Here is a 27,781-nt window from a genome sequence, read left to right as displayed (position 1 = left end):
TTACAAAATAAAAACAATTATAATGTGAATCTGTACTTTTGGTTTTGTTATTTGAAAATCTTAAGAGAAAATGATTGAGGATTAGTGGTTTGAAGAATGGGACTTTGAAGGTACAAGCATTGTTTGCATTACTTTTCTAACAAAAGAGGAAAAATATTACTGAACCACACAGAAAACATCTTAACCATTTAATCTACTATTAATCATTATTGACTTCAGAAATGTAATATTTTAAACAGTGGATATAATGCCTACGTAAAGGAATGTAGCATGTGTTGCACATCTGTTGGGAGAGCGGATTACTGCACAGTAATTAGACGGGGTCTTTTGTTGGGAGGGTGTTACAAAGCTGAGTCACAGGCTTAGTCTTGACAATGGGAGAGCTGCTGTGAAAATATCTGTATCACACAAAAACAATGAAGAGAGAAGATTTCTGGGAAACCACACTGAATATAATGCTAGGCTGCATTTACAGCAGCATCAAAGAAAGTGTTGACTTTGCTCTGAGCCAGTGAGCCAATGCAGCAATCTTTCCAATATCTACGGTACAGGGATATAACACAAAAACAGTTTGATTCCTGAACACTTCAAAAGTAAATGTCTATTCACGGGAGAGAAATTAAGAACAAAATCCCATCGTGCAATACATTCTGTGGTCATCCAATACATTGGCAGACATAAATAAAGTTATTCTGAATCTTAATCTGTTTGTGCATTTATCAGTCCTTTGGAAAAAATCTACTTTCTATTAATATTACTTGGGATATTTGTTTTGGCACAGTATTAACCTGTGTGATCTGTCACAAGATAAAATTAAAGTAAGGTATAATTGAATAAATAAATAAAAATTGCACTTAGAAACATGATCACTGGGCTCTATTTTACTTAGATTGTTTTCTTTTAAAAACAAGACTATCTTGATTTTTTCTATCCAAGTTTGGCAGTTAGAGTCACTCCAGGTCCAAATTACTATCGATTCTTGGAGGATAAAGAAATACATCTCAACAAGAAAAAACAAACCAATCAGCAATCAATTGAAATGTTCTCGTAATAAAAACGTGTCCCAAGTTAACCATTTAGTTATCTCTTGCACATTGCTGACATGAATATTTTGCCCCTAAATTCAAGGTGTGTAAGCAAACTCAACATGCAAAATGCATCAATAACATTTGAAAAAACTAGACTAACAGGTGATGCATTTGTCACCCTGTGGTATCTATTTAATTAGCAGTACATCATCACTGCCTGGTAGTCAGTTTGTGACTCTCAGTGAGAGGCCAATGATTCACAAAGACCAGCAGAATACCTTCTTTCTCTCTCTAAACACACACACTGAGAGGTGACAAATTGAAAAAATGCTATCCATACAAGTCTTAAAATAAGTTACAGTGTTCATACAGTACAGCTGCCCCCTTACACTGACCCGATATAGAGAAGGGTGTTATCAGTTTCAGTTCCCTCCATTAACGGAAGCGCCGTAACAGTGGGATAAGGCCTGTTGAGATAAGTCTACCGGAAATGAGCCAGCTTCCTTAATGTCACTCATGCGTTACCAGTGACAAAAAACCAAAGCCAAAAGTTTAACATTTCCAGGCAGCCCAAGACAAGAAATAACATTTTCCACAAGCACTTAGCACATAAGGAAAGTAAAACTCTTAAAAATCAAACCAAAACTCACCCCCGTCAAGCTGCAGTACGAAACCTGCTTTTACACATGCTGTAAAAAATCCAACAACATAAAAACCGTGTATTTGTAATCCCACAACAAGATTATAATGGGTCCAAAATGTATGTAGAGTTCCCAAAACTAAGTTGACCAGTAAAACATGCGCACAATGACAGAAGCCTAATGAAACGGGTCATTGCCTACAGCAAATATTGTTATTATTTTCCACGTCTATGGTACAGGGTTAAAGTGATGTTCGGGCAGTATAAAGGATTTGTACTGAGATACTTTTGGGTGGGTATTTTGATGGGCAGGGTAACTTGACAGACAGGGTGCTCAGCTGTATAAAAAGCCCTGCAGATACGAGCAGCACACATCACAGCAACATGACCATACTGTCAAACTGGCAGTGATGGATTCTCTCTTCAGAGGTGGGTGGAATATTAAGCCTGACTTTTGACTGTTCTTTAAGAGGAATACATATCGCAAAAGTTTTATTGCATTATCGTTATAACTATTTGTCAGGAATCACATTTTTTGATAAACTTGATCGAATTGTATGTTGGTCTTTTGTTAAAACCGTAAAAGATCATTACTGCTGAGATAATGAGGCTTCATTTCAGATTTAATCTCATGCACAAAATGTGTCTTTATTTCAACGTTGCAGGCACCCTTTGGACCCTACTCATCCTCTTCACACTGCCACACCTCACCTGCAACATGCTGTGCACAGGCAGCTGCCTATGTGGCTTTAACGGTGCTGTCAAGTGTGTTGGCAACACCATCACAGATATACCACAGAATCTGCCCATCCACACGTACCTGCTGCAGCTTAATGACACTGACATGAACGTCATCAATGAGCGGAGCTTGGCTGAGAGGAATCTGCTGTTGCGTTTCAGTCTGACGCACAGCCATTTACATGCTATCCATCCCAATGCCTTCCAAGTTGCTCCGCAGCTCAGATCTATCAAGCTGTCGTCCAATGATCTCTCTACCGTCCCTGCTAAGGTCTTCAGTCCGTTAGTGACACTGGAGCAACTGCATTTGGATGAGAACCAGTTGGAGACCATAACTCCAGATATGTTTGAAGGACTGGTTAGTTTGCTGGTTCTGGACCTGAGCCAGAACAAACTGACCAGTCCTGTTTCAGATGTTTTCGATGGACTGACCAATCTCACCTTTCTGAACCTTGGAAGGAACTCCATAAATAAACTCCCACCGACCATCTTCCACTCATTGACTAATCTTCGCAACCTCATGATCTATAACAACCAGTTAGAGGTGCTAGAAGCTGGGATTTTTGATAAACTTGGCAACCTTTTGGAGCTAAAAATCCACCATAACCAGATTACCAGCCTTCCCCCTCATGTGTTTTGGTCACTAAAGAACCTGATGATCCTCACCCTGTCCTCCAACCGACTTCAGGCTATCCCAGAAAAGACCTTCTACAACATGCCAAAGCTGACCAAGCTCACCATTTACAACAACCCATTATTATCTCTGCCAGACCAGCTAATGGGTCACATGCCTGACATGACAGAATTTTATCTGTTTTCTACTAATCTCACCACTGTTCCCGGAAATTTGTTTGCAAACATGTCAGGACTTTTGAGGCTTAACTTCCACTTGAATGACAAGCTAAGGGAGTTGCCTTCAGACCTCTTCTGCTGCCTTCCCAAGCTCGACAAGCTCTCATTGAAATCCAACGACCTCCTTTATCTACATCCCAACCTGTTCTCTGGACTAACCACACTTGGTATACTGCTCCTCAATGACAACAAGCTGAAGAGCCTACCAGATAACATCTTCCAGGGCCTTGGAGGGGTTTTGACAGTTGATTTAAGGCGTAACCATCTCGAGACTCTTTCAGGAGATACTTTCTTCTCAAATTCAGTTTTGAAGGGTCTTGCTCTGGGTGGCAACCCCTGGGACTGTACTTGTAGTATTAGAGGTATTGCGAAATGGATAAGACAACATAAGCATGATGTTCTCGACAGACAGGATGTGATATGTCACAGTCCTGTATACCAACAGCTCCGTACCGTTGGCTCTCTGCAGGACGAGGAATTCAACTTTTGCGATGCTAAGAAACTCAAGTCAACCTCAACCACCACACTTCCCACAACAACATTAATGACCACTCATGGCATCACCCAACAAGACACCATCCTATCAACCACTCCGACTGCCAGGCCGGCTACTTTCCCTACCACCGTCTTACCAACAACTCTCCAAACTCCCACCACCAACGAGCCAAACGAGGAGTTTCTTCCCACCACTGAGAATCCCTCGTCTCATTACATATTACCTAATTTCTATGGCACACTGGTGATTGAACAGGGGCCAGAGTTTGTTCACCACAACCTTTACAAGGGCTGGGTGTACGTGTGGTTTCTGCCCTCAGATGCTGGCTTGACCGGGCTACTCATGTTCTGCTATATCCTTCTTGTGGCTGCAGGCTTGGTCCTCATTTTTGCTGCTGTGTTTTGCATGTATCGCCTTAACAAGAGCATGGATGAGCTGAAGGCTGAGTGGGCACATCCTCCAGAGTAACAACACATGTTATCAGGCCTGTTACACACGAGAACGAGATAAATTGTCCTTTTTAAGAGGATGCAGTTTATAAAACACACCCTCCCTTGGGGTTAGGTTTTGTTGTTACTGTATTAAGTGGTAAAACTTATGTGTAACATTAAGACAGCCTGACTTACAGTATGGGAGTTTTAAATCATTTGACACATTTTAAGTTGAAGGAATTCTTACATATCAAAGAATTACACTTAGATTATACTTTCATACATATTTCATTCATACAACAGTACAGCATTTAATTCAGTATGTAAGCTAATGTAAAGGATGTTCATTAATAAATGTTACCACTTGTTTGTTCATCCTTTTATACAATTATGTAGAGCTGTTTTAGTTATTTCTTTATGAGCTTTTCAAAACTTGTCAGGGAAATATGAAGCAAATTAGAAATGAAAACCAGTGGAACTATATGAAAGTCAAGCCTTTTTCTTTGCTATTCATTCATATTAATTCTCCATGCTAACGTCTGTAATAAATACTAACGTTTTTATGTGTTGGTTTCCCTTTTTCTATTTATGTGTTTATCTCGAGTAAAGTGTAGCAAAGTCAGGCAAAAGTTGTCAACAAGTGCTTTTGATTCCCTCTAGTGATGAAAGCATCAAACTTCATGGAGAGAGATCACAACATTGTTACTTTAACTTTTAAGTTATCAATCTGATTAAATAGTCATATTTTCCACGGTCTTCATTTAGAATAAAAAACGTGTTTATTACATTATAAATTTGTAATATTTAAAGTTATAAAAGAAGGATCAGAAAACTTCACTCATGTAACTTGGCCCATTTGTGGCTCACTCTGAAAATATGCGCTATTAAATCATTATCGGTTTATCGACTTCCCCTGTAATTTCACACACTCACAATCCATGACAAAACAAAAGCTCAAAAATGTCCACACAGTGTCGATTCCCTTTTTTAGACCAGTTCAAGATCACTCATAACATTATATTTTTAAATATGATTGTATCATTTTAAATCTCACTTTGTAGGCTTATGAAGAGACTGTTTGACTGTGGTTCAAAGCTGCTTTGAAAACCCACACAAAATGACAGCGGATGCCACAAATTCCACAAGGAGTGATTGGACTTTAAAACAAACGGCAAACAAAAGAGGATGAATAGCAAAACAGCACCCAAGTTCATTGCTATGGCAACGGGTGATTAGGCCTTCCAGTACGCTGAGCTTACACAACAGTGGGCATACACACACACACACACACTGAGAGAGAGAGTGAGCATGGGTAGAGGAAATCTTACTGCAGGGGTCAAAGGGAATAATTCAAAACAATGGAAAACAAGGGGAGTTTTTTTGTTAATCCAACCTTTCATTGTCTGTGATGAATTATTTTAACCTGTTATTCCGTGGGATTTTCGAAGGCAAATTTCTAACTCTGTTCCTGGCAAAAATATTGGCTGTAGAGCAGAGCGCTAATCATCTTAAGTTGATTTATTTACTGTTAAAGAGCATTTTGACATTTACTTTTCCAGCTAGTTGTCATCTGGTAGAGCAGTTATCTCACAAAGGTCTTAGTTTAGTCATGCCATATTTAGCTATATTCTTATCAATTTTAAAGAAATGTGCATGTTGGACATATAAAGCTGTTGCTGTGCTCATGTTTCTGTACGCTCTTCATTCTTCAACTCTTTTTTATCATGTCACAACATTCCTGGAGCAAAGCAAATGATTTAGTAGCCAATCTAAAGCTTCTTAAATGGGATATTATGTTGGATATAAGAGCTCAAACAGGAGAATAAAAAAAAAGTATACTGACATATAGCATCTCTCCTTATCTGTTTGCTGACAGCTGACCTTTTGACCTGACTCAGATGAAGACACTGAACATGAACTTCTGTAAGGCTCCGTGACGTTTCCTGGTTTCATGGAGAAGTTTTATTAGCTAACAGACGCTATGATCTAACTCCTGCTCCCCATATAGCAGATCATATAGCAGCTATTTTTTCGGACTCAAATGACAGGACGTTTTTTTCATATAACTCAAGTGTGAGAGGCAGCTGACGTGACTGTCAGGCTTTACATTGCCTCACAGTTGACAGATTGTTTGCTCACCCACTGGGAAAAAAAGGAGCAGCACTGAAACTGTCCCCTTCTATCTCTATCTCTAACTCTCTGAGAAAGGAGTATGTATTTACATTATCAAAACATGCTTTCATTTTGAAAAAATGTGGCTCCAAACTTTAACCTTTAGTTTTAAAGATATCTTAAATGTAAAGCTCTTTTTGAACAGTTTAGCTTTTCTTAGATGAAACATCACATCTGTATTCTGTTGCCAAACGTTTTTAAATACCAATTAAAAATATGATACGGTTTTCTGGATTAAGGAAAATTACTTTATTTTCTTCTCTTTCAGTATCTTTACAGTAGTAATAGAAAATCACCATGTTTATAGTACAAGTATTGAGTGCTGCAGCAATTCACTATAGGTTAAAACTCCACCCTCACTATCTGTCTTTTGTAGTGGGGATTTTGTCAGTTTACAGTAACAGATGTAGTAACTTACTGCAACTGAGGAATGTTAAACCCTGCAGAACACTTAGCCTCCCTCCTGCTGATTTATAGAGGAACATACACCTCCACATTTTAGCATCAAAGCTAAATCCTAATGAATGTAGATGAACAGGTTGAGAAAAACAACAACATTTAAGTCCTCCACAGAAAATATTCAGATAATGTTTTCTGTCATCTTGCTTGATCACTAGAATGCTTGGTAAACAATTTAGTTTTTTAAAATTCTGTCATTCTCATAAACCCAGAATTGAATGATACTAAATAGCAGTTTTTTTTAAATGATGTGACTAAAAAGTAGTTTTACCTTTCTTTAAATCATCTTTCACTCATATCATTTCAAAACTATAAACATCCAAAATGGAATGATCGGCTTACCATGATACCGGGGACGTCACAACAAAAATATGGGAGACAATTATATTTTCACGCCCATCTAAAAGGCAAGTACACACAAACAACGTCACACAAAAACCCACAAAACCAGCGCTGTTAACCAAACTAAATTCTTACTCTCCTTATAATCCTAACCCTTCAAATAAATATACTTCTTATTCTTGAGGGAATAAATGTTATTGAATTGAAAACACATGAATCCCCTAAGATGAAGCAAAGATCACTTATCTGCTATATGTATTCAAACGAACACAGACAGCTGTATAGAATACATTCAAATCACCAGAGGGTGGGGTTAACCTTTGCGTGCTTGATCCCCCACCACCACATTTTGCGAAAAAAAAAAAAAAAAATGTGAGCATGAGTGTGAGAGGAACAGAGGGGGCAGGGGGTTATAGCTTGGACGCTGAGCAGTGCAACTAAAGTTCCAGTAACAGAACCTGCAGATTTGATCTGCTCAGGAAAAAAAAGAAAACTGGTTGGTGAGGGGAATCGACTGATGACGAAGAGCAGGAAAATGTGATGGTGTGTGAGTTCAGACGGTGCTGGAAACTTTCATCAGAGGATTTGTGAAGGGAGGACGTCCATAAAAGATAACAACACCAACTCACTGTCACTTTTCACTCAATCATCTGCCACTACCGGAGGTAAGTTCTCTAAAACAGGGTGATTTGCTGGTTAACAGAGTGATGATCCGTACTACTTAGTTGTAACATACTTGTCCAGGATGAGGCAGGCAGATTTAATGATGAAAATGATCTGAACCCTGCTAAGAGAAGGATAGCAATCAGTAAGTTATAAGAGCATTATTCTAGTGTAATCTATTGGACTTCTATCTTAACAATACAAGCTTCTGTATACAATTCAACCTGTCTGTATTGTTGTATAAAGTACATTACTGCCAATATGTTTTGAAGGTTGCTTGAATTTAGTGAGATTTTCTGTGTTAAAATGTGTTTTATTGGTGGATAACTTTAGACTTAACACTATGTTAAATAATGTAGTAATCAAAAAACCTTTATATAAACTTTTAATCAAGTTCTGTGGCTTGAGTGAGTCTCCGGCAGCACTGTACCCCACTGTGCTAGTTCAGTCTTTTCATGACACACAAAGTGCTGATCCTTCGGCTATGGCTCAGGGGGAAAAAAAATAAAGCAATTAATGGTGAACTGGAAATGCTTTAGCCATTACACAGTGCTGCAGAGCGTTCCAGGTTGTCTAAGTTGGGAGCAGACAGAGTGTTTTGTTGGAATGGTATGTTATAATACAAACCCAAGAGGAAATATGGTTTAGCTTTCCGAGTGTGTTGTTGTGTCTACAAGTAGGCATGCTAGAAGGTTTCCTGTGTCTGAAAAGTTACTTAAGTTGCTTAAATTCATTGTTCCTAATGATTCCCACCTTAACACATACTGGGGGAGGGGAACTATATAAAGATAACACATTACTCAATGGACATCTGGTAGATGTGTGTTCAGAGTCACATCCTTGACTTAAATGGTAACTTTGACTCATCTCTTTCACACGAGAAAAAGGGAAATGATGAAAGTGATGAAAACATTGGCTGTTGCCCAATAAAACTGATTTTTAACAAATGAGAAGGAACGCTTACCTTACAGTTTGGGTTTAAGGTTATTAAAAGTAGCAGTAAAAGTAAGGATAATGGTAAAGTAGGGGTGTTGGTTGGCAATAAAGAATAACATGTTTCAAAATAGCAAAGTACTGCTGTTTCACAACAATGAGAACATTTTTTCCCTCTCACAGCGGGGACCCATCACCCACCTCTTAAATTAAAACAGATGCGAGTACGAATGTATTGAAATTTGAAACAGTTGTGACGCAACAGGATGTATTTTATCACCATATCTTTGATGTGAAAAGCAAAGGGAAAGGAGGGAAAGACAGAAAGAAATCAGTTTTTGCTGAGCTCATTTGAGGGTCTCTTTAGAAAGTTACTTCCTTGGAAAGACACTTTCTGCACCCTAATACATCTAAACCACTGAGAAACAACTCGTGCTTGCCAACCGTAAGTTGCAAAACTTTAAAAGGATTTGTATGGAGAAGCAGGTCATTATGTTGGCAGAGCTTTGCCTTTGGAGCATCCTGTGCCATAACAAACAGCAAGCACAGCCTCCACCACAACCTCAAACATGTGATGCACCGTAGACACAGAGATCCTTTTTTCTTGTGGCAGAAAAAAAACATCATTGCCACATTCAATAAGGGTATATTCTGCCTTTATAGAATCTAATACTTTTAAAAATGTGACAGCAAACCTTTTATTTGAGCTAGAAAAATGCAGTTTGAAAGAAATTTGGTCTTAATGCCAAAGGCTGCTAGCCATGCTGATTTACCAGCCAACCCTGTTGGCCATGTTGGTGGGCAATGCTCCAAGCCACAGGCAACAAAGTAAAATACTGTATCCATTGCAAATGCAAATGTCTCCTTTTTGGCATAAACAAGAATGCTGATGACTTCAACATGTAGGCAGGTTACTAAAAAGATTGCCTAACTCATTCCATGCAATTATATTGATGATTGAAAGTTATGATAACTCAAAACTGGCATACACTTGTGCTACACTTTGTCATTGTAGTAAAACTGATACAAGATTCATATCCAACCTTGAGCTGTTTTTTCTGTTCTAGGTTAAAAAATGGACCTGCCCCTGAAGCTTGAAGTGCTACTTCTTCTCTGTTCTTTCCACACTGTTGTTTGGGCGTGTCCAGATGGATGCTTATGTCATGAAACCAAAATCCTTTGCAACGGGCTCTCAGGCTTCCCCACGATTGTGTCCTCAGCAACCACAACCATCTACTTCTCCAACTGCAGTATCTACTCCCTGAAACCAGAGGACCTGACTGATTTTTCTCATACACTTAGGGTCTTTGTGATGAAAGACACTGTTTTAAGGGAAGTACGCACTGGCACCTTTGATTCAGCTCCAAATATGGATGCCTTAGGGTTTACTACAACCGAATTACAAGATCTCCCTGAAAAATTGTTCCAAAATCTGCAGAATCTTAATTCTCTGAATCTGAAGAACAACAAGCTCCTGGTACTCCGCCCTAACTGGTTTTCCACGTTGGCAGAGCTAAAATACCTTGACCTCAGCAAAAACCTTTTCACTTCTGTACCTGTAGAAACCTTTCACCCTCTTACTGTGCTGCAGAACCTTCTTTTTTCTGGAAACAATATCATTCATCTACATAGAGAGACATTCAAGGGTCTTTCAGAGCTGAAAATCTTACGGCTTAACAGCAACTCTCTACAGGAATTACCCCTTGGAAGTTTGGATGACCTTGGAGAACTGGAGGAACTATCCCTACAAGACAATCTAATCACTCATCTCCACCAGGATCTGTTCTCCAAGACTTTGAAACTCCAGAAGCTATTCCTCTCCAACAACAGGCTCAGATCTCTTCCACAAGGGATATTCTTAAACCTGCCCATTCTTTCCAAGATCTCCCTGTATGAAAACCAGCTGGAGAGTCTGGGGCCAGGAGTGTTTGGGCCCATGGCCCTCCAGGAGTTGTGGCTGTATGACAACAAGCTGAGTCGTGTGGAGGATGACACATTCAGAAACCTGACCCAGTTGCGTCTCCTGGTCCTCAGTCGCAACCAGATCAGCTCTATATCCACAAGGGCCTTCGGAGGGTTGGAGCAGCTTGGAGAGGTATCACTTCACACTAATCTGATCACAACACTGCAAGCTGGGACTTTCCAAGATCTGCCGAGTCTGGTCAACATTTCCTTGGAGCACAACTTCATCAGCTCCCTACCTTTGGGTTTTCTCCAGGGCGTGAGCAACCTGGGACAGATAGACCTGCAAAATAACTCCCTTCCCAATCTGCCACAAGAGATTCTAGATGCGCTCAGTTCAGCAAAGGAGGTTCTCTTGCAGCAAAACCCATGGAGGTGTGACAGGGACATTCTGCCACTTAGAAGCTGGCTGAAACAGCACCCATCCAAGGCCAACCAAACTCTTGTGGTGTGTGAAACACCTTTCGATCTTAACGGTGAGGTAATTGCACTGCTGGAGGATGAGAATTTCCTGTCCTTCGGCTCTACCGAGGCCCCTGTGTGGACCTCAACGGAGAAGAGGAAGAAACCACAGACTCCACCAGCAAGACGAAGCACTTCCTCACCTGTAGCCAAGACCACCGCTGCCTCAGAGAGTGGCGGTGAGGAAGTCACCAGTGGTGGACAAGGGGAGAAGGATACTGTTTCTAAGGATAATTCAATCATCCTCATCCTCATCGCAGTAGTGGCCACTGTCATCATCATCACTGTCATCGTCAGCTGTGTATGCTGGAGGAAGAACAAGAGAGGCAGGGGAAATATTGGTCGCAGAAACAAGAACACTGTGCTGTAGATGAGACCATCCAATTTTAGCAATCCAAGAACTATTAAAGCCAAGGGAAAATGCTCATTGGTTATTTTGGCTTAGTTGGAAAATGTGGAGCCCGTAGTTGGTTTAAGCTTCAAAAGCCACAGAATGAACCACTTCATCTCAATTCAGATGTACCAACTAAAACAAACAAGTAGACTTTGAATTAATCAGCTTTCACTTTAAATGATTTTATTTTTAACCAATTTAACAGCCAGTTTTCCTCATGTGTGCTGTAAAATGACAACTGATGTAGTATTGACTAACAGTGAAAAGACCACAGTGCCATCTTGTGGGCAACCTGGATATTTTGGGGAATGTAAGCTGAGATGCACTGAAACAGTGTATTTCTTCTAGCAGACTTAATGCTGCCTTCAGTACTTTGTGAAAAATATTTTCAATTTTTCATAATATATAGTTGCAGTTTGGCAACTACTTTGTGTGCTAACAACACATTTAGGAGACAGGTTTACTTTTTGCAAAACGGCAATCGATAAGAAATACTTCTGACTCGACTGTAACATAACTCATACTATGGTTTCACACTTACAATACAAAATGTCACTTTACGTTGAATAAATGCACTACTTTTAGTGGGAGCAATGTTATATTGGGTTAATCATTTACTTAACTATGTTGTATTATACTCAAGCTTAAACCTCATTGAATCTGAGAGCAGGTGATCTTTTATCTACACATTATTCAGGATTCAACATTCTATTTAAAGAAATGTAAAAGTATTATAACACTGACTTATTCTTTCATACATTATATGATAAAGAAAATATACATTAACACATCAAAAGGAAATATACATTAGGTTATTTACGCAGAAAGCTAAGGTCCACTTTTTGCAGCATGTTGATTGTATTACTTAAGAGTAGCCAGACACACGATTTACAATCATTGGTATGTTTGTAACTATGTTGATATTTCACCATAAACCTTTGTTGCATTTACAGCAATCTGTATGTTTTGTAATGTAGTGATGATGTACATTTATTACTGGTAAAACTATAGCCACCCATTTAATTCATGTCTACTTATCTCTTCATTAAATTAAACTACAGAAAAGACCGACACAGAAGGAAGGAAGTCAGAATAATGTTTGAATCATTTGGATAAAAAACTAATATTCCTTGATTTGTCGAAACAAATGAAACACCAAAACAAAGCCAAAACAAATGAAACACAAATACTGTAATGTCTGATTGTTGCCTGACACTAACAATTAAAGGAAGGAAGTTAAAGCAAAACATCCTTTAAAAAAAAAACTGGAGATGAACGCATGTGAAGTGGAGCTTTCTGCTTTTCCTGATGTGGGAACAGATCTAATTTAGAAAATTACAAAATGTGTATACATATATTATAGCCTATGTTAAGAGTGTGCACATGAATGATAACTTATTAGTTACTATCCTTATCAAATAACATACCTAACACTAGCAATTGCAGACTTAGTTGCACCCATGCAGAAAGCATTACCACCCATCACATTTTAAATTAACATTCAGTTCATTTGTATTCAGGGATGGCAGAAAGCTCTTAAATCTATAATATTCAGGACATTGAAACCAAATCATTTGTGGTTGCTGTTAAAATATCAGTGGGAAATATGTTACAATCAATACAATGAGAAAATAATTGAAACCATGCTGCAAAACAGCACTGTAACTGACTGAACTATATCAAACCTGGAGTCCTTGCTCTTATCTCAAGTTGCAGAAGTGTTTGACACCACGCCTCACATGGGATGCAACCCACTCAAGCCCTGCTGGCTAACATCGATACAGTTGATAACTAATGAAACTGAACGTGTTTGTGTCTCCTCACTGCTGTAACAACTTATTTTCTACCCGCATCAGGAAATAATAAGGTAGGTTTTGGCATTTGATTGTAAAAGATTCTAGATTGAAAATGTTAATGATACACTTCATCAATAACTTTAACAGGAAATATAAATAATACATTGAGGTATAAAAAGTAAAAGTTGAATCCACACAATTTCATAAAAAGTTAAAGATTTTCCTGTTTTTCTTTTTATAGTGAATAAGCATGTCAAGAGGAGAAATTACCCTTCTTATTTTGTCTTTACTGTTGGAGGCTTCATTGAACCAAATCCAAAAATGTGAAAAGGAGACAGACTGTCCCAAAGACCACCAGCAAATGTTCAGTAAACAAATAACAGCAATCCCAGGCTTCCTGGGACCAGGTATCACTGAGATTTTCTTTGTGTCAAGCCAGATTGAAACAATCCCCAAAAGAGCCTTTGTTGAAAACCCGCAGCTTCAAAAGGTGTTCTTACTGACTACCATCACGACATCTATTGAACCGGGAGCTTTTGAAGGTTTGGTAGATCTCAAGCATCTTGAGATCTCAAGCACTCCATTAACGTGGATCCCAGTGGGAGCCTTTAAAGACCTCAACAACTTGGAGAATATTGTCTTAAAGTTTAACAAGCTCCCTAGTCTGGAAAAAGGCTTGTTTGATGGCCTTCCAAAACTAACGGGGCTCCAGCTACATGGGAACGAGATCGGGTCAATTGAAAATGGGACATTTGATGGTCTGGAGAACCTCTTGATGCTTCATTTAGCTAAAAACAATCTCTCTGCTGTATCCACACACTGGTTTTCAAATTTGAGCAAACTGCAGATACTACGACTTTACGAGAATCAGCTGACCTTGGTTCCTGAGGATATCTTCCATAATTTACCAAAATTAAAGGAAATTGGCTTGAATGGAAACAAAATAACAGAATTGTCACCTAATCTATTTCCACATAAGAACGCACTCAATAAACTGTTTCTGGACAATAATCTTCTTACCAGTTTGCCTGAAGGATTCTTTGTTGGCTTCCAACACCTTAAAAAGCTGACCTTAGAGAAAAATAAATTGACAAGTCTACCACCTGTGCTTTTTGGAGAAATGCCTGACTTGACAGATTTGAGCCTCAGTCAAAACAATCTTAGCACTATTCCTAAAGGAGTATTCAGCCTTCTGAAGAACCTCAAGAAGTTAGATCTGTCTGGAAATTCGTTTGTCAATGTGTACGAGTACTTTGATGGCCCTGAGAAGCTTAAAGAACTGAATCTACAAAACAACAAGATAAAGTCGCTGGATGCAGATCTGTTTGAAAAGCTACAATCGCTTGTCACACTCAAGCTAGCTCACAATGACCTCCAAACACTTCCAGAGGATATTTTTCAGCATTTAAAAAAAGTGAAGAAACTTTCCCTCAATGACAACCCGTGGCGTTGTGATTGTAATCTGATTCCTCTTCACCTCTGGATAAAAGCAAACGTTGACAAGACTTTGTCTCCTGCTGTCTGTGAGTATCCAGAACATCTAAAAGGGCAGAATATTAAATCATTAACAGAGGATCAATTCATTTGCCTAACCCTTCCCCCCACTAGCGCCCCCACCACAACATTTCCTACTACAGAACCAACGACCATCGTTGCTACCACAACACCACTTCTAACAACACCAACCACCACTTTACCAACCACCACCCCGACCACTACACTCCCAACCACAGAACCAACTACCACAACACCAATAACTACCTTTCCAACCACACTTATAACAACAACCCCTGTCTTAACCACAACACTAGCCACAACAATACCAACAACTACAACTCTGCAAATAACTACACCCACAATCACGACAACAACCAGAACTACCATAATGACAACTCTTCTTACAACCACAACAACAACAACAACCACACTAACAACCACTATTATGACAACTGTACCAACAACTATTATGACAACTGTTCCCACGACCATGACAACAACCACATCAACAACCACTATTATGACAACCCTAATTACGACCGCAACGACAACCACACCAACAACCACTATTATGACAATCCTACCTACGACCACAACAACAACAACCACACCAACAACCACTATCATGACAACTGTACCAACAACTATTATGACAACTATTACGACAACTGTTCCCACGACCATGACAACAACCACACCAACAACCACTATTATGACAACCCTACCTACGACCACAACAACCACACCAACAACCACTATTATGACAATCCTACCTACGACCACAACAACAACAACCACACCAACAGCCACTATTATGACAATCCTACCTGCGATCACACCAACAACCACTATTATGACAACCCTACCTACGACCACAACAACCACACCAACAACCACTATCATGACAAGCCTACCTACGACCACAACAACAACTATTATGACAACTGTTCCCACGACCATGACAACAACCACACCCACCACCACTTTTCCTCCCACCACAACAACTTTTTCCACAACTGCCCTTACCACTACCCAACCAACCACCAAAGTTCAGCGGTGCAAATCTCAGATGATGATCTACACCACACTGTTGGTGGTGGAGATCACTTGCACACTGGCGCTGGCTTGGTTTACCCTGTCCATCTACCGACTGCTGCAATGCAGGGCGAGTATGAACCAGAGGGTTGAACTAACCCACTTCTCATACAGGAGGGAAGTTATCCTCAGGCCTCTACATAAGGCAGAGACTAGATTAATGTAAACAACAAAATCCCCTTAAGAGAAACCTCGCTTGTTTGGTATCAATGATCGTAAATGAGGACATTTGCAACCAATGTATGTATGCATATATATGTATGTATGTATGTATGTATGTATGTATGTATGTATGTATGTATGTATGTATGTATGTATGTATGTATGTATGTATGTATGTATGTATGTATGTATGTATGTATAATATAACTAAAAGTTCTGATCACCAGTGTTGCCACAGTTACCTTGAAAAAGTAATCTGATACTGACTAGGCCTACTCCTTTAAAAAGTAACTTAGATACTTTACCAGTGGCGGCTGGTGGAGTTTTCTCCAGGGGGGGCTATAACTCCAAAATGTATATATATAAAAAAAGCATGCATACCTGTACTAAGGTATCAAACGAGTGTATTTACATAAATGAAAACAACAAAAACAACATTATAGATAGATAGATAGAAGTGCAAAGAGAAACAAGTGCGATATATAGAGTATGTACAGTATATGCAGTTAAGAGTGATTATGTAAAGATAAGGACAGTATAAAGAGGTGGGAATAATTGGCATATTATAAACAGATGTAGTATGAACAAATATACAGATGTGCTATATTACTATACAGATGGCCAATATACATATGTAATAAATATCTATCTATCTATCTCTCTATCTATCTCTAGATATATCTCTATATCTATATATTTAAATAATATATATCATATATAACATGGACAACACACATACTTTATGACAGAAGGCTGTGACGTCAGCCCCGCCGCCAAATCCAGCTGCATTCAACTCGGGGCGCAGGAGAGGTGCGCCCCAACATCGTCCTATCTCTTGTATTGAAGAGGAGCTACTGCGCATGTACAACTTTTAACGAGAGTCTATGGGCAAAGATTCCTGCGCCCGAGGGCGGAAATACATCACCAATAAGATAATGTCAACGAACGAAACAACTTTACTCATCATTAACTATGAAATATTTATCTTGCACATCTAAAAAAATATATACATATATTTCGAAATATTTTTATTTTATTATTTCATTTTTATTTAATTTTTTCTATGTCTTATTCAAGGAAATGTGGTGAGAGGTGAGTGGTGGGGCGGCACCATAGCGTCCTCTATTGGCCAGCCGCCACTGTACTTTACTGATTACTCGATTTTAAAAGTAACTAAGTTAGATTACAAGTTACTTTATTATTTAAATTCAGCAGCTGAACGTGACTTAATTGTCGCATAGACGTCACTCCCCAAGACGCAAGACAAAGCAAAAATATATCTTTTTACTAAAGAAAATGACAAAAATAGTAACGCACAGTGACTTGGATCAGTAACTTTAATCTGATTACTGGTTTGGAAACAGTAACGCGTTAGATTACTCGTTACTGAAAAAAGTGGTCAAGTAACCCGTTGCCGATATCACTGCTGATCACATGCTTTAGCAGAATGTGTATCCATTAAACAAGCAGTATTATCATGAAATTCTATCACTGTTAAGGACTTGCCAGAAAAGAAAAAATGTTTCATAAATAAAAACAAGTTGTATTCATCATTAATAGTAAAATCGTGAAAAAAGAAAAGAAAAATCTTCTTGGAGTCTGGTTGTCTTGTTTTAAATGAAATCCATGCACTTGGGTACAGAAACACACCCTCTTACAGCAGGGGGAGACAGAGATCCATGAAATGATGTCCCATTAACTGATTAAAAAAAGGTTTAGGAAACTTGATCTCACAAACTACTGTATGAGTCTGCAAGTGAAATTACATTTTAATAGATTGGATGAAATGTATAGTATAGTTGTTGCCTGTGAAGTGATACAGCTTTATTTTTTGTTACAGCAGCAATATTTTGATGTTGCTTGATAAAAACTATAGTTATTGCACACTCTCAATAAGGTCAAAATGAATCTTTACAGCTTAACGATGAAAATGAAATGAATCCCAGAGGTTAACTCATTATGTGGCAGAGTAAAAGACCGTGTGCAGGTTCTGGGATTTGGATGTGTGTCTGGTACGGTTGTCTACCTGATAACTAAAGGTTGAATACATTAATTAGGCCTTTTATTAGATAGTAGCACAGAAAGACAACAGTAGGGCAGATTCATTAACCTGTCTGTGTGAACATGTCTGTGAGTGTGTGCACTTGTGTAAGGATAATAACTGAATTAAAAAGTAAAATTCATCTTAAATGTCTGCTTTCTGTTTGCTCTTTTATAATTGGGCTAATAATTAATGAAGTATTCGTCCACTTTCACTTTATTTTGTATATGTCATAAACTTCAAACTGTAAAATATCTACTTTATATAAAAACTAAAAAGAAGTTACAAGGAAAAACTTTAAAAGAAATTTGGTAATGTTGCGATGCATGAATGTTTTCTTCCACTAGAGGACACTTCTGTGGTGGATAAAACAGCACCTTAAACACAAAGGCAACAGAAAAATACGTGACTGTTTCTTTTTAAAAAATGCTACCTGTTGTGTTGGTCCCCACAGTAAAACTTCATATCAAATTACAAAGCCAAGATAAATCGAGTGACATAGACAAGAAAATGTAGTTTAAGTAAAACATATGCGTTAATATTTAATCAGACGGGATCCAATCTTAGACTACGACTTCAGAGGAGTGTAATCTGAAGGAAAAAGATTATGAGTTGTGCCAGAAAGAAAGACTTGTGAGTGAAGAGAATGAATGAAGTTAACAAATGCTTTATCAGATTCACCTCGAGGCTATTTTTAAGAAAGCCAGACACAGATTTAGAGGGATGAATCATATTACACGAGATATGGCTGATGCTGTAAGTCAGTGATTCTTAAACTAGGGGTCGCGACCCCAAACGGGGTCGGCAAAAACTTCCGTGGGGTCGCAAAATTATTTGTTACTTCAGTCGGAAATTAGCTGTTATAACAACGAAAAATAAAATGTCAATACAATGAAAATCTGCCTTTTTCTCATTCCTACACGCTGTTAAGAGGGAGAGAGAGAGAGAAAAAAAAAAGTTGCCCAGCTTTAAATGGCGTTTCGAATCGTTTATTGGTCCTATGATAGAAACAATGTAACAATCTGCGCCCACTGTTCAAACTCAATTTCTTCCCGGTTTTTTTACAATACGTCATAGTTAACTCGCCACGTTACTAGCCACGTTTGTGATACTAGCCACTTTTTTAGCCACTAGCCTAGTTATAACTTTCATCAAAAATGGACAGGTGGCTGCTAAAAAACAATGATTTGAGCTCAGAAGTGCCATCTACCTCCAGTTGTGCACCTACTCCTCCGCGATCCTCAGATGGGACAAGTTTGGCCGGTGGTGAGAATAAAAAAGACCCACCAACGAGGCGTCGCCGATACCTGAAAGAATTTCTTAAATATGGATTCACGTGCCAGGTAAAACATGAGCTCGACCACCCACAGTGTGTTATTTGCGGCGATGTTCTGGCACATGAAAGTTTAAAGCCCACAAAAATGAGACGACATCTCGAAAGCCGACATCCAGATGATGCTCAGAAACCCATGACATTTTTTTTACGAAAAGAAGCTGCGCTGCATGGGCAAAAGACCGTTGTGCATAGCCAAGCTACTGTGCCCACCAAAGCCTTGGCAGCGTCATACAAAGTGGCCCACCTTGTAGCCAAAGCACAAAAGCCACACACAATTGCTGAAAGCCTCATCCTTCCTGCAGCAATTGCGATGACCACAGCAATGCATGGTGAAAAGATCGCAAGTGTGCTTAAACAGATTCCCCTCTCCAATGATACCATGTCCAAACGCATTAACGACATCGCTAATGATATGAAATGCCAGCTCATCGAGAGAGTGAAAAACAGCCGGTTTTCTTTGCAGTTAGACGAGTCTACTGACTTGACTAATGTAGCCCATTTAATGGTTTTCATTCGCTACAGTCATGACGGGAAACTGCATGAGGACATGCTGTGCTGCTCTCCGATGGAAGGAAGATGTACTGGTGGAGACATTTTTAACTGTCTTAATGGTTGGATGGAGGAGACAGGCCTGGATTGGGATAAATGCATAAGCATATGCACTGACGGTGCCGGGGCTATGATGGGAAAACACAAAGGGCTGAAAGCCAAGGTCCTTAGCGTTGCACCACATGTCAAGTTCACACACTGCATTATCCATAGGGAGGCCCTGGCATCCAAGACACTTGAACCCGAGCTTAACAATGTTCTTCAAACAGCAATCCAAATAGTGAATTCGATCAAATCGCGCCCTTTAAATTCACGACTCTTCGCCCTTCTCTGCCAGGAAATGGGGTCTGCACATGAATCCCTTCTTTTTCATTCAGAGGTAAGGTGGCTTTCACGGGGCAAAGTTCTTACACGCCTGTTCGAGTTGCGAAGCGAGGTGCGCACCTTCCTCTCAGACGTGCATTCCCCTCTTGCAGACCATCTCACTGACTCGAGATGGTTATCACGTCTTGCATACCTGGCGTGCATATTTGACAAATTAAATAGTCTCAACCTGTCACTACAAGGCCCCAGCACAAACATCCTGACCCTCTCAGACAAAGTGAATGCTTTCACAAAAAAATTGCAGCGTTGGGCAGCCCGTGCAGAGAGTGGGGACTTTGAAATGTTCTCGGAGCTGCACGACTTTTTGGAGAGTGACATGAATGCCAATTCATTGAAAGAGTCAATAACCTGTCATCTTCGTAGTCTCCTCGACAAATTCAATAAGTATTTCCTCACGGAGAATGTAGAGCCTTTTGACTGGGTACGACAACCATTCACCAACTGCTCCTCAAACAACCTGCCATCTGAGCTCGAGGATGCGCTGATTGAGCTGTCCAGCGACCGCACATTGCAGGCGTCGTTTGCCTCAAAAACTCTAGATGAATTCTGGCTGTCAGTTGTGCAGGAATACCCCGGGTTGTCCAAGGCTGCCATGGACATCCTCACGCCGTTTGGATCAACCTATCTGTGCGAAAAGACATTTTCGTCCCTGGCCTACATAAAGAACAAATACAGATGTCGTCTCAACAGCATGGAGGAGAATCTTCGTGTTGCTGTGAGCAGCATCGATCCCCGAATTGACCTGCTATGCTCGCGGAAGCAGGCCCATCCTTCTCATTGACATGGCGTCCGTATAAGAGGAAGTGAGATCGTTCCAATCATACACACTCTCTGTTGACTCTTGACTCCCGTTTGATTTGGACATTTGTTTCATTGCTTTGTTTGTTCCAGTTCTTGTTTGCGTTAATAAATTGTTGCCGCCCAGGCCTTTTCTTACACATTGCCTATTTGTTTTTGCTTGATTGACAGTCGTTACCATGGGTTTGCAATGCATAACGTTGTCCTGGCAACGCGATTTACAGCCCGCCCCCAAACAACCAAACTGCAGATGGCATTGCTGTTTCTTTCAAAATGTATGACTATCACTCAAATCATTGGAGACGCAAACTCGTAAATTAATTCACACAAAATCGTTCCTTTTCCATAAAATAATCGTCATACATTGTTAATTTGTTTGGATTGGAACAAAAAATCGGTTGCTACGGAAACGTGACGTCACACTTACACACTTTTGGGAAAGTGGGGTCACCAAACCTCTCCAGTTTTTTTTGTGGGGTCGTCAGACAAAAAGTTTAAGAACCACTGCTGTAAGTGATAAATGTTACATTAAGGGGACAGTGTGTTACCACCACCTGTTTTATCAAATTCTTAATCACATTAATAAGTCTTGACCAATCAATGATAGTACACAATATATCAGATGTCCTGTACTGATGAAGAACAACATGCTGCATAACTCAACTAAAGACTTGTGATGCTAAATATTTCATCCCGTTCTGAATTGCAGCTGAGTGTAATGCACGCTTTGTTAAGACGTCTCCTGGGAGGTGACTTCACAAAGCTATTCTTGTGTTGAAATGGAATAAGCAGTCTGATGTCTTTATTATTTATCCAGATTAGAGTGACTGGTGCATTTCAGTCCATTCTATATTTGTCTGTGTCTCTGTGATGGCAAATACAACTGTTTCAGTTTTCTGAGACATTGCAATTGTCTGTAAAGGGAAAAAAGGGGATGAGGTTAAAATCATCCAGACGATTATACTAAAGGTATGCTTTACTGATTTTTTTTGTTGGCAGAAAATGTGTCTAGAGTACACGCTCGCAATCCTACCTCATGCTACTACTGCTACATGCTGCTACTACTAATACTGGAGCAGATTTTCTGATGATTTACAAGAATGTGTTTATAATTAGAAAAAAAACTCACAATGCAGACGTTAAAGTGTATTAATGACAAAACATGTTGCTTGTAAAAGGGCCAACAACAAGGTCAGTTATATCTGACAAGCTAACATGTGACCTCGCCACGATGTACTGTGACTATAATGACTAGCTGGAGCTAGCAATGTGATGGAGCCTCCACATGGGTTTACATTTGACAGTAAGCAGTTGCCCATCTTTTGTCCACAGAAACATACAATGAGATAGAAGGTAAAGGATTAGATTATGCTCAAAAACAGTGTGAAAGGTTGCAGGGTTGTTGTCTGGATTAAACATCTTTCCCTGTTTCCAAAAGCCGTCCTGGTGGATTTTACCCGGGTGATTTAAAATAAGCACGAAGAAATCAGCAGCAGAAATCCTTAGTCTTGATACATTAATGTATCAGTATAGGCAACGTTCTGAAACTGTTACATCAGTGATCCTTTCTATTAAAAGACATGATCAATTCAGCTAATTTTAACTTCTCATTTTATACTTCTTTGGTTTAACAGTTCTACAGTTTTCAATGAGCTAAACGATCTTCTTACAGAAGCAGAACAACTTGTCATATCCCTTGAAACCTCTGTTTTAGGGAGGGATAAGCCAGCAAGTCCTGCTAATGAGCCTGAAATGGAGCTGAGGAGGTAATTGTGTGTGAAAAGGGCAATGTGCTGATGAACATAAGAGGCCATAAAATAAAGGGGAACCCATTATAGCCAAACTAAGACATTTCAACTGGAAAATAGCTTGCAGTAACCAGGCGGATTTTCAGAAGGAATCGTACATCTGATTACCTGGGGTTAATGACCAACAGAGGCCTATTATCGAGAATATGTGGAATATAGCATAGAGTTATGGCCAGCTGATTTTTTTTAGCACTCCTCCTCCCATTCCTCATAGTATATTCTTTCTTTTTGAATTTGAAAAGAAAACTCAGAGAACACCATAGGGGCAGGTTCCTTTCTTTGTCCTCAGAATACAAATCTCAAGGCAAAACTCAAAAAGAAGTCTTCAATGTTGTTGGGCATTTCATCAGAATTTCTATAACCACCATTGTAGCATTCAAAAGCTATAAGAAACCACTTTTGTGATTGTGTCAATGTTGGTAATTCTTGAAAATTGTTGTGTGAAAAAGGCAGAAAAAGGGGATGTTTGTGAGTTTACCTTAACCTCTTGATACGACTCTGCTAGGAGGCTGCTACAGTCTTTCAATCCCATAATAGATCCATCAAAATAGAGATTCATCATCTGTTGGCATATAGAAAATACAATAGTTACTTAAAAGCTGCAAAACCAAATTGATAATATTCTGCTTTGCTAACAAAAGACATGTTTTTCTTTATTATTTTGCCATCAAAATGTTAGTTTTTAGATTACTTATGCTGTTATTCATGCCTTAAGCTTTGAGGGATGGTGTTGTTACTCATTTCTGACACACAGACCGACAGGCCTCTTTTCTTGGCTCAGTGGACTCAGTCCTACAGCTGCCCTCCAGCCTCCAGTAGCCTCCTTATGGTGCAACTGCAACCTGCTCAACACACACATACAAATGTCAACAGACACACAGAAAATCAATCATTTCAGGGCTGTATTTTTAAAAATGTTTATGTTTTGAATACTGTGCTTTAATAAAGGCCTACGAGAGCAACTGGGATAAGATGGAAAGATACCAAATGTCAGGACAACTATTTGAGCCCCAAAGTACGTTAATCATTTTACATTTTATCGTCCAATAAACTTGAATACATCAGATATTAGAGACCCAAGGTTTGAAGATGATTTGATATGATCCATAAGGGGTTTCATTTGTATAGTCAAAGGTTTAGTTAATGCCATATTTCAAAACACCTCCGAACCTTTGAATCCCCTTCCAATGTCTTCCTTTTACTATTTTTATCCATCATCAGGGAGTGAAGTGAAACTGTTTAATTATTATTGATTTGTCAATTATAAAACTATACAAACATTTTTATTTTTTAAGTTTATGTCTGCAAGTTGTATTTGGAATAAAAAGTAATTTTCATACAATTTATATATTTTGTCAAATAAAATCACATTGAGTTAGGTGTATTTCAGTACTGTTTTAAAAACCAACCCCCTCACACACATAGTATGTGTACTCAAGTGTTTTTATTCCTTAACCCCCAGCCCTTACTGTGACCTTCATCACCTCCTTACCCTAAACCTATTCATTATTGTTATAGTATATTGACATTAAATCTATAAATAAGTGAGGACCTGCATATCTATCAGCTTCCTCATCCTTGTATTATGTGGAGGCAAAGGTCTTCACTCGTGTATAGAAACCAGTGCACATATGCAACAGCAACCTCACACAGTCAGACAGCGCTGGGGGCAGTCCTGGCCTCTGGCACTGGAAAACACAGCCGCATTGGAGCTAGGGTTGCTTGCATCTGCCCCCCTAAACCAAGCTCCCACCCGAGGAGTCTCCATCAGTGCCAGCTGAGTCCAATCTCTGCCTGCCAGCTGCACCCCCCAGGCTGCACTACCATGGACCTGAGGTCAGCATGAAACCTCCTCACCCGCTGCTAAAAATGGAATCTGTCACGTACTGGAACTTGTCACAAAGCTTACAAAAATATTTGTGATATTATTTATTTCCATGAAATAATTTGCTTAGGACAATATTTGAATGGTATAGTATCTCAGTGAATATGGTGTTGTTATGCCCAGCTTATTCAGGGGCAACGCAAAGAAGAGAGGGGCACACAGCAACAGTTAAAGAAAACAATTACATCAAATAAGTCATAAATCAGCAGTTTCAAGGTTTCAAGGTTTCAAGGTTTTATTTGTCATATGCACAGCAGATACAGCGTATATGTTGGCAATGAAAATCTTATGTCGCGTGCTCCTCCAACAACTCAACATACATGGTGCAAAAGATAAATAAAATAGTGAAAAAGAGAGAAGAATATTTACAATATTAACAATAAAGATTTGAGGATGTGAAATATATACATATGTGGAATACATTGAGAGTATTTAAATACTTTACACTGTTGAATGAGGAGGTATGGACAGATGCATATATTATGTATAGCAGATGTATATGGCAGATATGTATAATATATAGCAGGGATTCTTGAGATGAGGGACAAAACATGTCCGAGAGATAAAACTCATTGTAATTCTTAAAATGTGTTTAAAAAATGTCCAATAATTTGATTAAACAATAAAACAAGAACTCATTTATACCACAAAATGTGAATTAATGCTTTTTTACACATATATTTTATTTTACATCACCTAGTGTGCTGCCTGAACCCCAAAATACCCTTGTCCGAAAGCAAGTTCCATGACTTTACAATACTTAAATAATTGTTAAAATTAAAATAAAACAAACACAATAGCTACTGTGATCATGTATTTTAAGTAATTATTCAAACTATATAGAAATTTACAATTAAAAATATATATTTATGTACTTTTTACGTGATTGAAATCGCGTCCGGAGTTTCTGTCAACACCATAAGATTTTTCTAAAAATGCAAAAAAACAGCCATTATATTGGCCAACTCATACTCTAAGGACCCCTTTTCCACTTGCTGTTTGGTGGACATGCCATGAGGCCACTGCTCTGGTAAGTAAATATTTCTCATATTTTTCCTTAATTATCTTCTTTTACAAAACCAGCTATGTCACAACCATAGAGTGTCAACACCATGGTCGATAAAATTCAAGGTTTATGTGATTTTATCAAGAAATAAAAGTTTAATCTAACGTTATTGTTGAGGCCACTAGCAGCTAGTGATAAACAAGATGGCTTCTGCAAAGAAATCACATGTTATGATGAAAAATTGAAGATATCGTCAACTCCGTAAGACTCCATCAGACGTCAACTCCGTAAGAAATGTTGTCTTATGGAGTTGACCACTTACCTTATGGTGTTGACAAATGGGAACTCAGACACTCAGAGAAAACACACCAATCCAAAGAAAGCCCAGTTACCTCCAGACAATCTCCTCAGTGGTTCACACATTTTTTGAAAACAATTCAAGAATCACGACAGACAAGCAAGACACCATCACAAGAAAAAAAGTGAAACGTCAAAGGATGGTAATGACAGACACAATGCAGAATCTCCACCAGTCATATACTGAGCAAAACCCCAGCATTCGCCTGAGTTATTCCTCTTTCTGTGCACTACGTCCCTTCTACATAACACCACCCAAAACCTCAGATCGAAACACTTGTCAGTGCCAGATCCATGAAAACGCCACGCTCATGCTTGATGTTTTGAAATCTTTCCAGGCTGTGTCAACCAGCAAGCTTAAAGAGAGTTTTCAGCTTGTCTGTTGTTCTCCACCAAGTGAATCGTGTCTATTGCGCACCTGTGCAAGATGCCTTCACAAATCATCAAGTCTGCCTTTAGAGCAAGGGAAAACAAAAGTGGACTGGAAGCAGTGGGAACGGGTCGAAGAGAAAACAGAGGATGGAGTTCACTTTCATACCAGACTACAGAAACGTACGGGTACTCTGTCGGAGATGATGGATCTCTACCAAGACAAATTAAGAAACGAAACAACCACCCATGTCCATCTTGTTCAAAATCAATCCAAAGAGTACCGAAACATGATTGAAAATTGCAATGAAAGAACAGGGATTGTGCATATCGATTTCTCTGAAGCATGGAAATGCAAATACAGCTCCGAAGTACAATCCTGCCACTATGGCCAAAATCTCCCACTGATAACGCTCCATACAGGCATGTTTTACACCAAGCAAGAAAAACAAGCTTTTTGCACAATTTCCGAGTCCAAGCGCCAAGACGCAGCAGCAATATGGACCTACATGGATGAAGTTCTGAAGGACATTCATACCAGATTCCCCCACATTGACACAATTCACTTTTGGTCTGATGGTCCAAGTAAACAATACAAAAATAAAAAGAACTTTCTCCTCCTCTCCACCATCCCTCCTCGACTGGGGTTCAACAATGTAACATGGAACTTCTTCCCTACATCCCACGGAAAGGGCGCCCCGGATGGTATTGGGGCAACAGTTAAGCGGTGTGCTGACAGAATGGTTCTTGGAGGAGTGGACATCGTCAATGGCATGACTTTTCATCAGCTTGTGTCCAGCAGGCTAAGTGGAGTCCACCTACACTATGTCAGCACTGATGATTTCCTGGCTTATGATGCTGTCCTCCCCAAGTCCCTACGACCCATCTCAGGAACAAGAAAGGTTCATCAAGTGGTAGCTCGGGGCAATACCATCTACTGTAGGCATAGTTCATGCTTTTGTAATGAGCCACAAATCTGCCGCTGTTTTAATCCAGTTGCACACCACCACAATCCAGTTGCACACCACACCACACCACACACACCACAGCATGCAGATGAGCATCGGGCTGTTCAGAGTCCTCTTGCCATGTTAGTGGAGGCAATGGAGGAGGAGCCGACCAGAGC

At 39.3% G+C, this 27,781-nt stretch overlaps 2 protein-coding genes across 2 annotated transcripts in view; both read left to right on the top strand.

Moving 5' to 3' along the window:
• Positions 1-2,054: 2,054 nt before the first annotated feature.
• Positions 2,055-12,171, top strand: LOC134869755 (uncharacterized). The gene is made up of 3 exons (XM_063891638.1): positions 2,055-2,097; positions 2,334-4,218; positions 9,826-12,171. The coding sequence occupies exons 1-3, from the start codon at positions 2,079-2,081 to the stop codon at positions 11,546-11,548; spliced, it is 3,627 nt and encodes a 1,208-aa protein (XP_063747708.1). The 5' UTR covers positions 2,055-2,078; the 3' UTR covers positions 11,549-12,171.
• Positions 12,172-12,414: 243 nt separating this feature from the next.
• The window catches only part of LOC134869367 (leucine-rich repeat-containing protein 15), a 32,691-nt gene continuing 17,324 nt past the window's right edge, over positions 12,415-27,781 (top strand). Inside the window, exons 1-2 of the mRNA XM_063890931.1 lie at positions 12,415-13,439; positions 13,610-14,891. Coding sequence (XP_063747001.1) covers positions 13,619-14,891 — 1,273 coding nt within the window. The 5' untranslated portion in view covers positions 12,415-13,439; positions 13,610-13,618. The remainder of the gene's footprint in view (positions 13,440-13,609; positions 14,892-27,781) is intronic.

This window comes from Eleginops maclovinus, chromosome 9 (genome assembly GCF_036324505.1).
Source record: "Eleginops maclovinus isolate JMC-PN-2008 ecotype Puerto Natales chromosome 9, JC_Emac_rtc_rv5, whole genome shotgun sequence".
Classification (NCBI taxonomy): Eukaryota; Metazoa; Chordata; class Actinopteri; order Perciformes; family Eleginopidae; genus Eleginops; species Eleginops maclovinus.
The sequence above is the reverse complement of the archived record's forward strand: the minus strand, read 5'-3'. Positions and strand labels throughout refer to the sequence as shown.

Excerpts from the sequence above, each read along its gene's own strand:
- LOC134869755 (XM_063891638.1), top strand. Across the intron at positions 4,219-9,825 it reads GAGTGGGCACATCCTCCAGA|AAAAATGGACCTGCCCCTGA; the intron begins GTAACAACACAT and ends TGTTCTAGGTTA.